We start from the raw sequence: 12,355 nt of genomic DNA, 5'->3' as shown, positions 1-12,355 counted from the left end.
AAACTTTTTAAACTACTCTTGTGCCGATGACGGTTCTAATACCTTGACACACTTTACGTATGGTAAATGTTTCTGTGGAAATTGACATCTTTTAAAAACTCATCCGGTCTGTTTTCTTCACTATTGCTGTTTTCCTTAATAAATGTGGACGAGGCAGGAATAGGAATCTTAGGGGTGACTAATTAGTTTGGAATAAAAACATAACAAACCAAAATAACCAATTTGTCACAACAAATGCCAAACGGTCCGTTTACTTTTGGTCATTTCTTGGTTTACTCTAGATTTTGGATCTAAAATTATATTTACCTCATATCTTTTTTAATAAGAACAGTACTAGGTGATGTTAAGTTGAATTGTCACCCAGGTTATTCTTATCCTGTTCTAGGGTTTGTTCGTGCGCTGACCTGGTAGAAAGCAGGCAAAAGTCCATGTTAGTCTAACAAGATAGGAGACCCGGGTTATTTGCAGTAATAGATCAGACCACGGCCCTGTACAAACACTCGTGTTGGCACCTGGTGGTAGGTATACGCAGGACAGAGATTCAATTTTTAGTCACACCAGTCGGTAACATGGCGGCAAGGACACTTCTCGTCGTGTTGTCCTTAGTGGTCATCTTTAAACAAGGTGAGTCGAGACAACTACTTATTGAATTGTATAAGTACAGGGATTTGTATCTGATGGTATACTGTGTAGTTATATTTGGTGTGTGGAAAACTGACTTCTCGTCTTGTACTGCACATGACGACAATCAATACATTGACGCGTGAACTATGTTGTGTAATTGTTAGGAGGTGTCATACATTGAAGGGGTGGGCAGAAATGGGCAGCTCTGGCACAGTCACAAAACATTCCAGTGATACAACGTAATAACGAAAACATTTTGAGACGACTACACTATTCGTAATGGTGAAATAGATGCCATTTAGATAAATGCACATAAAAGTAAAAGCCGTGAACATGACCCCTATAATCAAATTTATGTGCATGGTTAGGCCCCTTGTTGTAGATAGTTTATGAAACACATGCTGTTAGGATTGGTTGTTGCGTTCCGTGCAAATACGTCTCATACAAATGACAGATTCCTCCTCTGTTGTGTGGCCTTGGTAAAAAAGATCCTTGTATGTTTTGCAGCCACCGCTTGCGACGACACCATAGACGCAGCAGTTACACCTACTGGGGAGATTACGTCACCAAACTACCCAAGCCCATATCCTAAAGACACACAATGTACCTGGACTATCACCGCACCACCTGGACAGGCCGTCACATTGGACATAACTCACTTCAACATGTATGGTTTTTCCAGTCCTAACTGTGACAGTCGGGACAAACTTGAAGTTTTCGACGGCACTCCTGATACCTCGACACTAATTGGCGCATATTGTTCAGGCAATGCACCGGATAGTCAAATCGTGTCTACAGGACCGTCCTTGACGGTGATCTTCACGTCGCTTGGAGGCAACTCTTTTTACAGAGGATTTCGTGCCACTTACGGCACTGTTCTCGGTGAGTTGTGTCATACCCACATCTTAAATACAGCCATTACATTCATGTGCCATGTCCATGTAGCATGTCTTTTGTACGACAGTATTTTATTGTAACAATTAATGCTGTATGCTGTTTTGAGGGGTTGTAAACAATGGTTGTAAACAATGCAAATAGGGGAAATAATATATTCCATATTACTGCTTTGACAATGTTAGTATTGCAAAGAATATTTTGAGAGATTAAAAACGATCACAATGATTATAATTCGTTAGTCTAATTCATCTTGGGAATAATCAAATTAGTTGATTTTATTTCATTTTCCACAATTAGGTGCAACATCTCCATCGGCTGAAGTCGGTATGTACCAATATATATAGTCATAATTTGGCAGTAATGATATCTGAGAAATGTGAGTGATGTAAGTAGAACTGCACAAATATTGTACAATATTGAACCAGCTAAAACACATATAACCTAATACTTCATAGGGCATGTCATCTGCTCATGCCAGACTAAAACGTGATTTATCAGTAAGTGGTTTAACCAAACAATGGCATGTCAACAGTTCATCTGCATTGGGCCGCATGCAAGCATCGTGAAAGAACAGACACACATCTAGCAAGGACGTATACTGATAACATTTCTGTTGCTGACAAATGTAGGTTATGGGACATGTAATTATATCGGGTTATAAACAATCGGTGGTCATATCAGTAGACAGCATGATCCGTGTTTCGTAACTTTGTGTACTCAAGCTGCACTATGTATACCAAAGGAGGCAACTACTTCCCAAATTGGGTTGTAACGTTAATTTAACGTTAATGATAATGTAGCGTTTAGGGAAACATTGCACCAACGAAGTAGCAGTGTTGGTAATATTCTAAAAAATCATTTGCTTCAGTATATTGAATATTATATGAAAACCTTAAAATATTTTGCTGCGGGGAACATCCTCCTTGCCGCAGAATACGTTTCCGTAAACGTAATATAATATTCCATAATACACAAGGCACATGAAATAGTAAATATAAGGCAGAGTCCAGAATAAAAGAGGATTCAAGAGGATTTCACATTTAAATCAATAGGATCTAATGTTTAAAAGACGCATAATTTCAAAGTACACTTAAGGATTGCATAAGACCCAGGTGATTGAATATTTGCTTTTCACAACCATGCAGACAGCTGATGTAATACTTTTGTCATTACTGTTGACTAGCGGTTCCTGATGACTGTTCAAACCCCCTTGGGATGGAGAGCGGCGCCATTCCTAACGACCACATCACGGCTTCCACTGAGAAAACCGGGTATGAAGCGTGGAGAGGCCGTCTGAATAACGCCAACAAGGCGTGGCAGACAAACACTGTAGATACAGACCAGTGGCTCCAGATCGACCTCGGTAGTCAGAAGTTCATCACAGGTGTCCAAACACAGGGTCTGTGGGGAGGGCACATCAAGTCTTACAAACTGATGTATTCTGATGATCAGCAAACATGGAATATATACGGCGACAATGATGGCCAGGTATGACTGTCACAGTTTTTGTGTATTTATAATACAATTTTTGAAAAAATTATGATATAAATTTAATTGCTTTGCATTCTTGCTATATTCAATACTAATAGTAAAATGCTGGTGCAGATCTTTACAGGTAACTCTGACGGACCTACAGTAGTGGAACAAACCCTGCCTGCTGCAGTCCGGACACAGTACATCAGGATAAACCCACAGACATGGAAAGGCGACACCTTCATCCGCCTGAGGGCAGAGATACTTGGCTGTGATGGCAAGTATTTTTCTTTTATTCCTGCTGATTAGTAAACTTTCCGATGCGACCATAGCTACATGCAAACTAGCTTATTTTTGACAAACTGCAAGAATAATAATTTGGTAACTAACGTTAATTTTGGATGCTTTTGCGGCAGTCGTGAAATGTTCAAAAGTCCATCTAAAGTCGTTTGATTGCCGAAAAATCTCATCCGGAGAAAACTTTTGTACGAGAGAGCCTAATTTTCATATGAACCAAACACAGATATAACACTAATATTGACTTTGAAAAGTAAAACTGTTTCGAGTTTTTACACTGATAGTACAATATTTACGTTAACAAGCATAATTTTTAAGGACACTTAACCAACTATATCATTTGTGATATCCAGTACCAGCAACGGACCACTGCAGTCCTCACCCATGTGAACACGGTAGCTGTGTGGCTGAGTCAGGCGGTTACAACTGCACCTGTGAGGACGGCTGGGAGGGAGTCAACTGTAATAACAGTGAGTATATACAGATATGTATGCATCTCATTTCATAAGCCTGATATCAAAGGTTTGCGGGATGTAGAAACGTGGCCGACGTTGAACATCGCAAATCCGCGTTCACCGCGAAAAGATACGTCGGTCCAAAATCTTTGATGAATCGCAAACATGATCATTTATTTTTACACAGACACAGACGACTGTGCGTCCTCCCCCTGTGCACACGGCACCTGTACAGACGGTGTAGCTAACTACACTTGTAGTTGTGAGAACGGCTGGGAGGGTGGCAACTGTGATCAGAGTGAGTAATGTAGACATCTAAGGCTATATCCTTTCAATCTATCACCCCTCTGTTAGTCAAGTACTAGTATTGTACTATAATCCCTTTAAAACAAACTCAAATGCAATTTGCCCCGTATCTAGATATCGACGACTGCAGTCCTGACCCTTGTGCACACGGCACCTGTGCAGACGGTGTAGCGAGCTCCACTTGTAGTTGTGAGAACGGCTGGGAAGGTGACAATTGTGATCAAAGTGAGTAATGTAGACATCTAAGGTTATATCCTTTCAATCTATCTTCCCTCTGTTAGTCAAGTACTAGTATTGGACTATAATCCCTTAGAAACAAACTCAAATGCAATTTGCCCCGTACCTAGATATCGACGACTGCAGTCCCGACCCCTGTGTACACGGCACCTGTACAGACGGTATAGCGAGCTACACTTGTAGTTGTGAGAACGGCTGGGAAGGAGACAACTGCGATCAAAGTAAGTGATTTAGACAATTTTGTATCAAGTATAGGAAACTACTCATTTTAAAACAAACTCTGGAATCTTCTAATTTGCCCCGTACCTAGATGTCAACGACTGCAGTCCTGACCCCTGTGCACACGGCACCTGTACAGACGGTGTAGCGAGCTACACTTGTAGTTGTGAGAACGGCTGGGAAGGTGACAATTGTGATCAGAGTGAGTTTACGTTTCAATTTAATGTACGTTTAAGTCATTGCCACTAATTTGTTTTCGTTATACTCAAAATACCGTACAATATTCGTTGAAATTACCGAATTTGCTATAGCTTTGACCCGAGTTTTATGCATTTCATTCAGACATTGATGTTTGTGCGTCCCCCCCCTGTGTACACGGCACCTGTACAGACGGTGTGGCGAGCTACACTTGGTTATATTCTTTCAATCGTACATCCGCTACTCCCTTTAAAACAAACTCTGAAATCTTGTACAATTTGCCCCGTACCTAGATATTGACGACTGCAGTCCTGACCCCTGTACACACGGCACCTGTACAGACGGTGTAGCGAGCTACACTTGTAGTTGTGAGAACGGCTGGGAAGGTGGCAACTGTGATCAAAGTGAGTAATGTAGACATCTAAGGTTATATCCTATCAATCTATCATCTCTCTGTTAGTCAAGTACTAGTATTGGCCTATAATCTCTTAGAAACAAACTCAAATGCAATTTGCCCCGTACCTAGATATCGACGACTGCAGTCCTGACCCCTGTACACACGGCACCTGTACAGACGGTGTAGCTAACTACACTTGTAGTTGTGAAAACGGCTGGGAAGGTCACAACTGCGATCAAAGTGAGCAATCGTTTCAATTTGACATACTGAAACTGTTATTCAATTGCATGAGAAAAAAATCACTGCTTATTGACACATTTCTCGATGAAAGATGCAATAAGGATATTTCCTTTCTAAATGTTAGCCTGATCCTGTCAGTTCTATATTTTCCAGACACAGACGACTGTGCGTCCTCCCCCTGTGTACACGGCACCTGTACAGACGGTGTAGCGAACTACACCTGTAGTTGTGAGAACGGCTGGGAGGGTGGAAACTGTGATCAGAGTAAGTGCTTTAAAATTTATATGCTTTCAACCTAGCATCTTTCTTTCACTGCGAAATATGGATTGTCATATAATACTTTTGAGATAAAATCGACGATCTCATACCCCTATTCATAACCAGACACAGACGACTGTGCGTCCTCCCCCTGTGCACGAGGCACCTGTACAGACGGTGTAGCTAACTACACTTGTAGTTGTGAGAACGGCTGGGAGGGTGGCAACTGTGATCAGAGTGAGTAATGTAGACATCTAAGGTTATATCCTTTCAATCTACCACCCCTCTGTTAGTCAAGTACTAGTATTGGACTATAATCCCTTATATTAGAAACAAACTCAAATGCAATTTGCCCCGTATCTAGATATCGACGACAATTGTGATCAGAGTAAGTGATTTAGACAATTCTTAAAGACTTTTTTGTATCAAGTATAGGAAAATACTCCTTTTAAAACAAACTCTGGAATCTTCTAATTTGCCCCGTACCTAGATGTCAACGACTGTAGTCCTGACCCCTGTATACACGGCACCTGTACAGACGGTGTGGCGAGCTACACTTGTAGTTGTGAGAACGGCTGGGAAGGTGATGACTGTGATCTGAGTGAGTGCTGTAATGTTCTAAAAAATATGTTCATTAAACGTACCGTCTTTCTGTGTATCATAAATATAAATTTCAATATAAGACCCTTGAATTTAAATTAACAATCTTATGCACATTGCCCATAACCAGATACAGACGACTGCAGTCCTGACCCCTGTACACACGGCACCTGTACAGACGGTGTAGCTAACTACACTTGTAGTTGTGAGAACGGCTGGGAAGGTGACAACTGCGATCTGAGTGAGTGCTTTAAAATGTTGAGGTTATATCCCTTCAACCTAAAATCTTTCTGACGTCTTTCTGTGTGTTACAAATATAAATTTTGATATACGACCCTGAAATTTAACTCTTTCTGTAAACCAGATATCGACGACTGCAGTCCTGACCCCTGTACACACGGCACCTGTACAGACGGTGTAGCCAACTACACTTGTAGTTGTGAGAACGGCTGGGAAGGTGGCAACTGTGATCAAAGTGAGTAATGTAGACATCTAAGGTTATATCCTTTCAATCTATCACCCCTCTGTTAGTCAAGTACTAGTATTGGACTATAATCCCTTAGAAGCAAATTCAAATGCAATTTGCCCCGTATCTAGATATCGACGACTGCAGTCCTGACCCCTGTACATACGGCACCTGTACAGACGGTGTAGCGAACTACACTTGTAGTTGTGAGAACGGCTGGGAAGGTGCAGATTGTGATCAAAGTGAGTTTACGTTTCAATTTAATGTACGTTTGATTCATTGCCACTAATTTGTTGTACGGTATTTTGTATACTCAAAATACCGTAAAATATTCGTTGAAATTACCGAATTTGCTATAGCTTTTACCCGACATTTCTGCATTTCATTCAGACATCGATGATTGTAGTTGTGAGAACGGCTGGGAAGGTGGCAACTGTGATCAAAGTGAGTGGTGTAGACACATATGGTTATATTCTTTCAACCTTACATCCGCTACTCCTTTTAAAACAAACTCTGAAATCTTATGCACTTTTCGCCGTATCTAGATATCAACGACTGCAGTCCTGACCCCTGTGCACACGGCACCTGTACAGACGGTGTAGCGAGCTACACTTGTAGTTGTGAGAACGGCTGGGAAGGTGCAGATTGTGATCAAAGTGAGTGATCTAGACATTATGGTTATATCCTTTAGCCTAACATCATCCCTCTGTGTACGAAGTATTTGAATCTACTCCTTTAAACAAATACTAGAATCTTATGCAATTTGCCCCTTACATAGATATCAACGACTGCAGTACAGACCCCTGTACACACGGCACCTGTACAGACGCAGTAGCCGGTTATACCTGTACCTGTGATAACGGTTGGGGTGGAGTCAACTGTACTTGGAGTGAGTAAAAATCTGTATTTGTCCTCTATGGCTATTTCGTAAGTCTGTATTAAACGTATATGTCACTTTGCACCTTCAAAAATGACATCTTACCAATGTACTCATACACAGATATAGACGACTGCAGTCCAGACCCCTGTACACACGGCACCTGTAATGACATAGTAGCCGGTTATACCTGTACCTGTGATAACGGTTGGGGTGGAGTCAACTGTAGTGACAGTGAGTACACAATTGAACATATAATGTTTGCATAGACGCAAGTTGCAAGACGCGACATTTTTTCATTTGTTTGTACACCGCTGTATCTTTATTTCTACTGTAACTCTATTCTGCTGTGTCTCTATTGTGTCTCTTCACTCCAGCCTATAGCTTCCCGCTACATAACGATAGCTAGCAAAGTACTTCATTACAGAAGACTAGGATAAAAATGAAATAGCTTCAATGGATCCATACATGCACATTAACAAACAGGTACGTCTATACGTACACATAGCTGCATACATCACTGTGAAGCTCGATGGCGTACACCTACAGCGACGTGAGGTAAGTTTAATTCTGCGTTATAGGTAATAACGTTATAAAATAATGAACATGCACGTCAAATAACTCACTTTCAGATATCGACGACTGTGCGTCCGACCCGTGTGAACATGGAGACTGTGTGGATGGTATAGGGGACTATTCATGTACCTGTCATGAAGGATGGGAGGGTGACACCTGCTCACAAGGTACTTTTGGATATTTCTATAACAGGTCGTTTGCGTTTTTCAGCAATAATGACATTTACGGTATCATTGAAGAAGTAATTCTCTAGATTACTTAAACTTGCTGATAGGCGTGTGTGACGTACGCAAATCGAAGTCTAAACGTTCTTTGCTATGCAGGTATTTTGGGGGTAGTGGTGAGTGTAGTGATGGTAGTTGCAAACTTGGACTGTGCTTATGCTGCAGTGTATGCGTCGATCACTGCGTGACCCAATAGCAAGGGATTTGGAAACAGAGATGTGCTTTCTTATCAACACGTACATTGACAATATCAACTATTGTTCATTCTAGTCTCCACTACTAAGATTCCCTCTACTACTATGGTCACCACCATGGAACCAACTACCATGATAACATCCAAGCCAACAACCATCCCGGAGCTGACAACTGCACATAACCCAACAACGTCTGAACTAACAGCAACAACGTCTGAACCAACAACAGTTGAAACTTTCTCAACAGAAACAACAACAGCCTACCCTACCACAGTAGACACGATGACAACCACCATGGAACACACTACCCTGATGACATCCAAGCCAACAACGATGCCAGAGCTGACAACTGCACATAACCCAACAACGTCTGAACCAACAACATTACCGTCTGAACCAACAACAGTCGAAACTTTCTCGACAGAAACAACAACAGCCTACCCTACCACAGTAGACACGATGACAACCACCATGGAACACACTACCCTGATGACATCCAAGCCAACAACGATGCCAGAGCTGACAACTGCACACAACCCAACAACGTCTGAACCAACAACAGTAACGTCTGAACCAACAACAACAGAAACAACAACAGCCTATCCTACCACAGTAGACACGATGACAACCACCATGAAACACACTACCATGATGACAACCAGACCAACAACCATCCCAGAGCTGACAACTGCACACAACCCAACAACGTCTGAACCAACAACAGTAGAAACTTTCTCAACAGAAACAACAACAGCCTACCCTACGACAGCAGCCGCGGAAACTCAACCTTCACTCCTTACATCTACTCATCTAACAACAACGCCTCCAACCACTTCCATCTTAGCTACTACCAAAGAAGTACACGCGACCACAGAGTCTATAAAGTCAACAACATTCACTGCTACTACTCACCAGAACACAAAAGCCACCGAAATTTCCACAGAAAAACCAAAGCCGTTCACAACGCTGGCATTGTCTACAAAGCCTTCTCCGACCTTCAAAGCTACTGTACAACAGACACAGTCAAGTTTTGTCGCCACAACAGAACGTGAGTAACAAGAAATCCTTAGATTGTTCGTGGTTTTGATGTGCTATTTGCTTAAGATGTTCTTATTTTTGAGAACTTGAGAAATTAGCTCAAACCTAGAAATGGAGACCTGTGATTGGTCCACTCAGCCTGAACATAAGATGATAAAATGATGATATTATTGTAATGTCTGCAGGTCCACCCGCCATTTTCTTCGAAGTCACCATGGTGAATATAGAATTCACCGAGGAGCTCAACAATCCTACCTCTGAAGAGTTCACATCTCTTGCCTCTCAGCTAACAGAAACGGTCAGTCACCCAACAAATTTGATCAAAACTAACCAGTGCCCCAGTCAGCCCCACCAAGTAGATATCTAATATACATTTTTACTGGTACGTGAATAGTGTAAAGTCTGTAATCTCTAATTGCCTTGAGTTTTAATTGTATTACCAGATATGGTCCTACCTACAAGAGAGCCAGGTGTCAGCGGACATCATCAGTGTGGTTGTCACCAGGTTCCGGAGAGGAAGCGTCATCGCGGACTATGAGGTGATCTTACGCCAGGGCAGGGAGGTCACCGACCTGCAGGTCAGGGAGGCTTTCCTCTTGGCTCTCCAGAATAGCACGAGTGGGAACAACACCCTGGGAATACAGGCTGAATCACTGTATGTACATAAAAATATCCCAGTGTTTACTTATGGGTAAATATGAAGTGTATGAAATATACAGAGGCAATAAAGGCAACACATGATGAATATATACAGAATTCACATTAAAACATGTATTAAGTATATCATTATGTTCAAAGTCACAATATCATTTTTTTGTTGTCTAAAAAGAAACGTGCTGTTATCATAATGCTTCTATACAAGGTTAACAATAGCGTCAATGCCTCAGCTAGCAAAGTAGGTTAAATCCGTAAGACCTAAGTTTGTGATATAGGCTAATATTCTGCATGTACTCCATGTCAATGATGTAAGTGTTGACGTTCCGTGTTGCAGATGTATGAAGGAGAACGGAGACGGCACGTGTACGGGAGTTGAGGGGCCTGCACAGTGGCCACCATGGGCCGTCCACGTGATCGCAGGAGGCGCCGCTGCTACCGTGTTCCTCGCCTTCCTGCTGACTGTCTGCATCATCCTTCGAAAGAAAACGTAGGTTATGTGTCTGCAATTTTTCCTATTCTTAATTCCCGAACCACGAAGCTAAAGTAGGTCTTTCAGCTGTAAGTAGGTACACAGTTATAGTCATGTACATGGGCGATGTATTATGGTCTGAGGTCTAAGTTTAAAGCCCGTGTCATATAGATAAAGAATGGGCAGAACACAGCAAGTTGTAATATGGTGAGATAACTGCTGGCATAAAATATCGTTACACCTTTATCATTTGAATATATCTATACCATTTTCTTCTAGTTACACCAAGGAATACAACTGCCAGCCGGAGAAGTCGGTGGAAGAGTTTGATCCGTATGGCAGATTCAACAAAAGGTCTGTTTGCTTGTTTGTTTGTTTGTTTTATTTGCGCATGCAGTACTCTTATAAGTTGAAAAATCGCTAGATGACAAAGTTTTTGTTATTCACCTGGAGACAAATTTCATCATGAAGACAAATTCACCATAGAGACAATGTTTAACTCCCCCCCCCCAACACTAGTACTTGTCAAATGAATTCACCACTAAAACCATCCCTGAATACGGACGGAGGACGCCACGAACTTTTCACACTCAATCCGCTGCTTACTAAGCAATGCGTCTGTCCTTGCACTAAATGCATATGGTGCTATTAATAAAGTTTAATTAAGATACTGCTTCACTGTGTAACAACTGTTGTTTCTGAATTTTTAGGAGCAGTTACTACCGCTACGTAGTGAACCCGCTCTATGATGAGTAAGTACCGTAGAATATTCACATTTTCTTAACCCCTGTCCTGCTGGCATTTTTTACACAATATTTTCAATCGTAATCAGGTCACATACCCTTGACTTTTTTGCCCCTTGGTGGCATAGTTACTTTCGCATTTGTTGCGTTTGTGACACCAGAAACACCCCAAATCGCACATATACAGGGCACTATATAGATGGTACTGTATGTGCAACCCATTAATAAATGGGCTCCGCAGGACAAGGGTTTTAATATACAGTTTGAACTAATGTGTTAAGAATATATAAGACTTTACTTATTTACGTCGAAAAAATGCATTACGACAACACATATTTCAAATGGGTATATAGAAGTAAACATTTTTATTTTCTTTTTCTTTTGCAGAACAAACTCATCCACGGCATATCAATTCCAAGAGATATTGAATGATATTCCCGGGGAGAAAATTCACCAAGATGTAAACCATTACGAACAGATTTATCACTAAATGTGCCCAAATAACCTACTACTCTCAACTTCATTATATGCTATATGTGCTATACTGTCAAAGAAATGAAACACTGATATTGTTTTATAGCAATGGAACATATATGGAGTGAGTTTTGACAGAATTGTATAATTTGTACATATATAAACACTATCCTTTGCACTGAACACCGCAAATATGTAACATATGATTTGTATATACATGTTAATATCCAAAACTACTACACTGTGCTGACAAAACAATCGGTCTCATGCACTTGTAAAGCGTATCACTATAATAGTTTTCCATATTTACCATATGATATGATATACTTTTGACATTCTTTCACATTAAGTTATTTGTGTGAGAGCATTATAGCCGTATAGAATAACAAGTACAAGTAAATAGTTTCGAGCACAAAGCTTTAGGAACTAAGTGAAT

At 41.1% G+C, this 12,355-nt stretch overlaps 1 protein-coding gene across 1 annotated transcript; it reads left to right on the top strand.

Annotated features, from left to right (window-relative positions):
• The first annotated feature begins 1,240 nt into the window (after window positions 1–1,240).
• On the top strand, window positions 1,241–12,290 carry LOC109486251 (sushi, nidogen and EGF-like domain-containing protein 1). The gene is made up of 27 exons (XM_019789993.1): window positions 1,241–1,506; window positions 1,819–1,845; window positions 2,705–3,009; window positions 3,127–3,271; window positions 3,645–3,761; window positions 3,934–4,044; window positions 4,400–4,510; window positions 4,600–4,710; window positions 5,000–5,110; window positions 5,233–5,343; window positions 5,497–5,607; window positions 5,728–5,838; window positions 6,092–6,202; window positions 6,332–6,442; window positions 6,566–6,676; window positions 6,799–6,909; window positions 7,213–7,323; window positions 7,446–7,556; window positions 7,668–7,778; window positions 8,177–8,287; window positions 8,615–9,586; window positions 9,762–9,874; window positions 10,020–10,231; window positions 10,568–10,720; window positions 10,982–11,056; window positions 11,413–11,454; window positions 11,833–12,290. The coding sequence occupies exons 1-27, from the start codon at window positions 1,290–1,292 to the stop codon at window positions 11,933–11,935; spliced, it is 4,146 nt and encodes a 1,381-aa protein (XP_019645552.1). The 5' UTR covers window positions 1,241–1,289; the 3' UTR covers window positions 11,936–12,290.
• The last annotated feature ends 65 nt before the right edge of the window (window positions 12,291–12,355 follow it).

The sequence above is a fragment of the Branchiostoma belcheri genome, unplaced genomic scaffold (assembly GCF_001625305.1).
Source record: "Branchiostoma belcheri isolate BF01 breed outbred unplaced genomic scaffold, Haploidv18h27 scaffold8, whole genome shotgun sequence".
NCBI classification, from domain to species: Eukaryota; Metazoa; Chordata; class Leptocardii; order Amphioxiformes; family Branchiostomatidae; genus Branchiostoma; species Branchiostoma belcheri.
This window is presented reverse-complemented; position numbering and strand designations above follow the sequence as displayed.

Bases quoted from the DNA above. Each gene is read 5' to 3' on its own strand.
- LOC109486251 (XM_019789993.1), top strand. From the start codon at position 1,290: ATGTATGGTTTTTCCAGTCCTAACTGTGACAGTCGGGACAAACTTGAA. The intron at 5,111-5,232 runs GTGAGTAATGTA...CCCCGTACCTAG, and splicing joins AGGTGGCAACTGTGATCAAA to ATATCGACGACTGCAGTCCT. The intron at 11,455-11,832 runs GTAAGTACCGTA...TTTCTTTTGCAG, and splicing joins GTGAACCCGCTCTATGATGA to AACAAACTCATCCACGGCAT.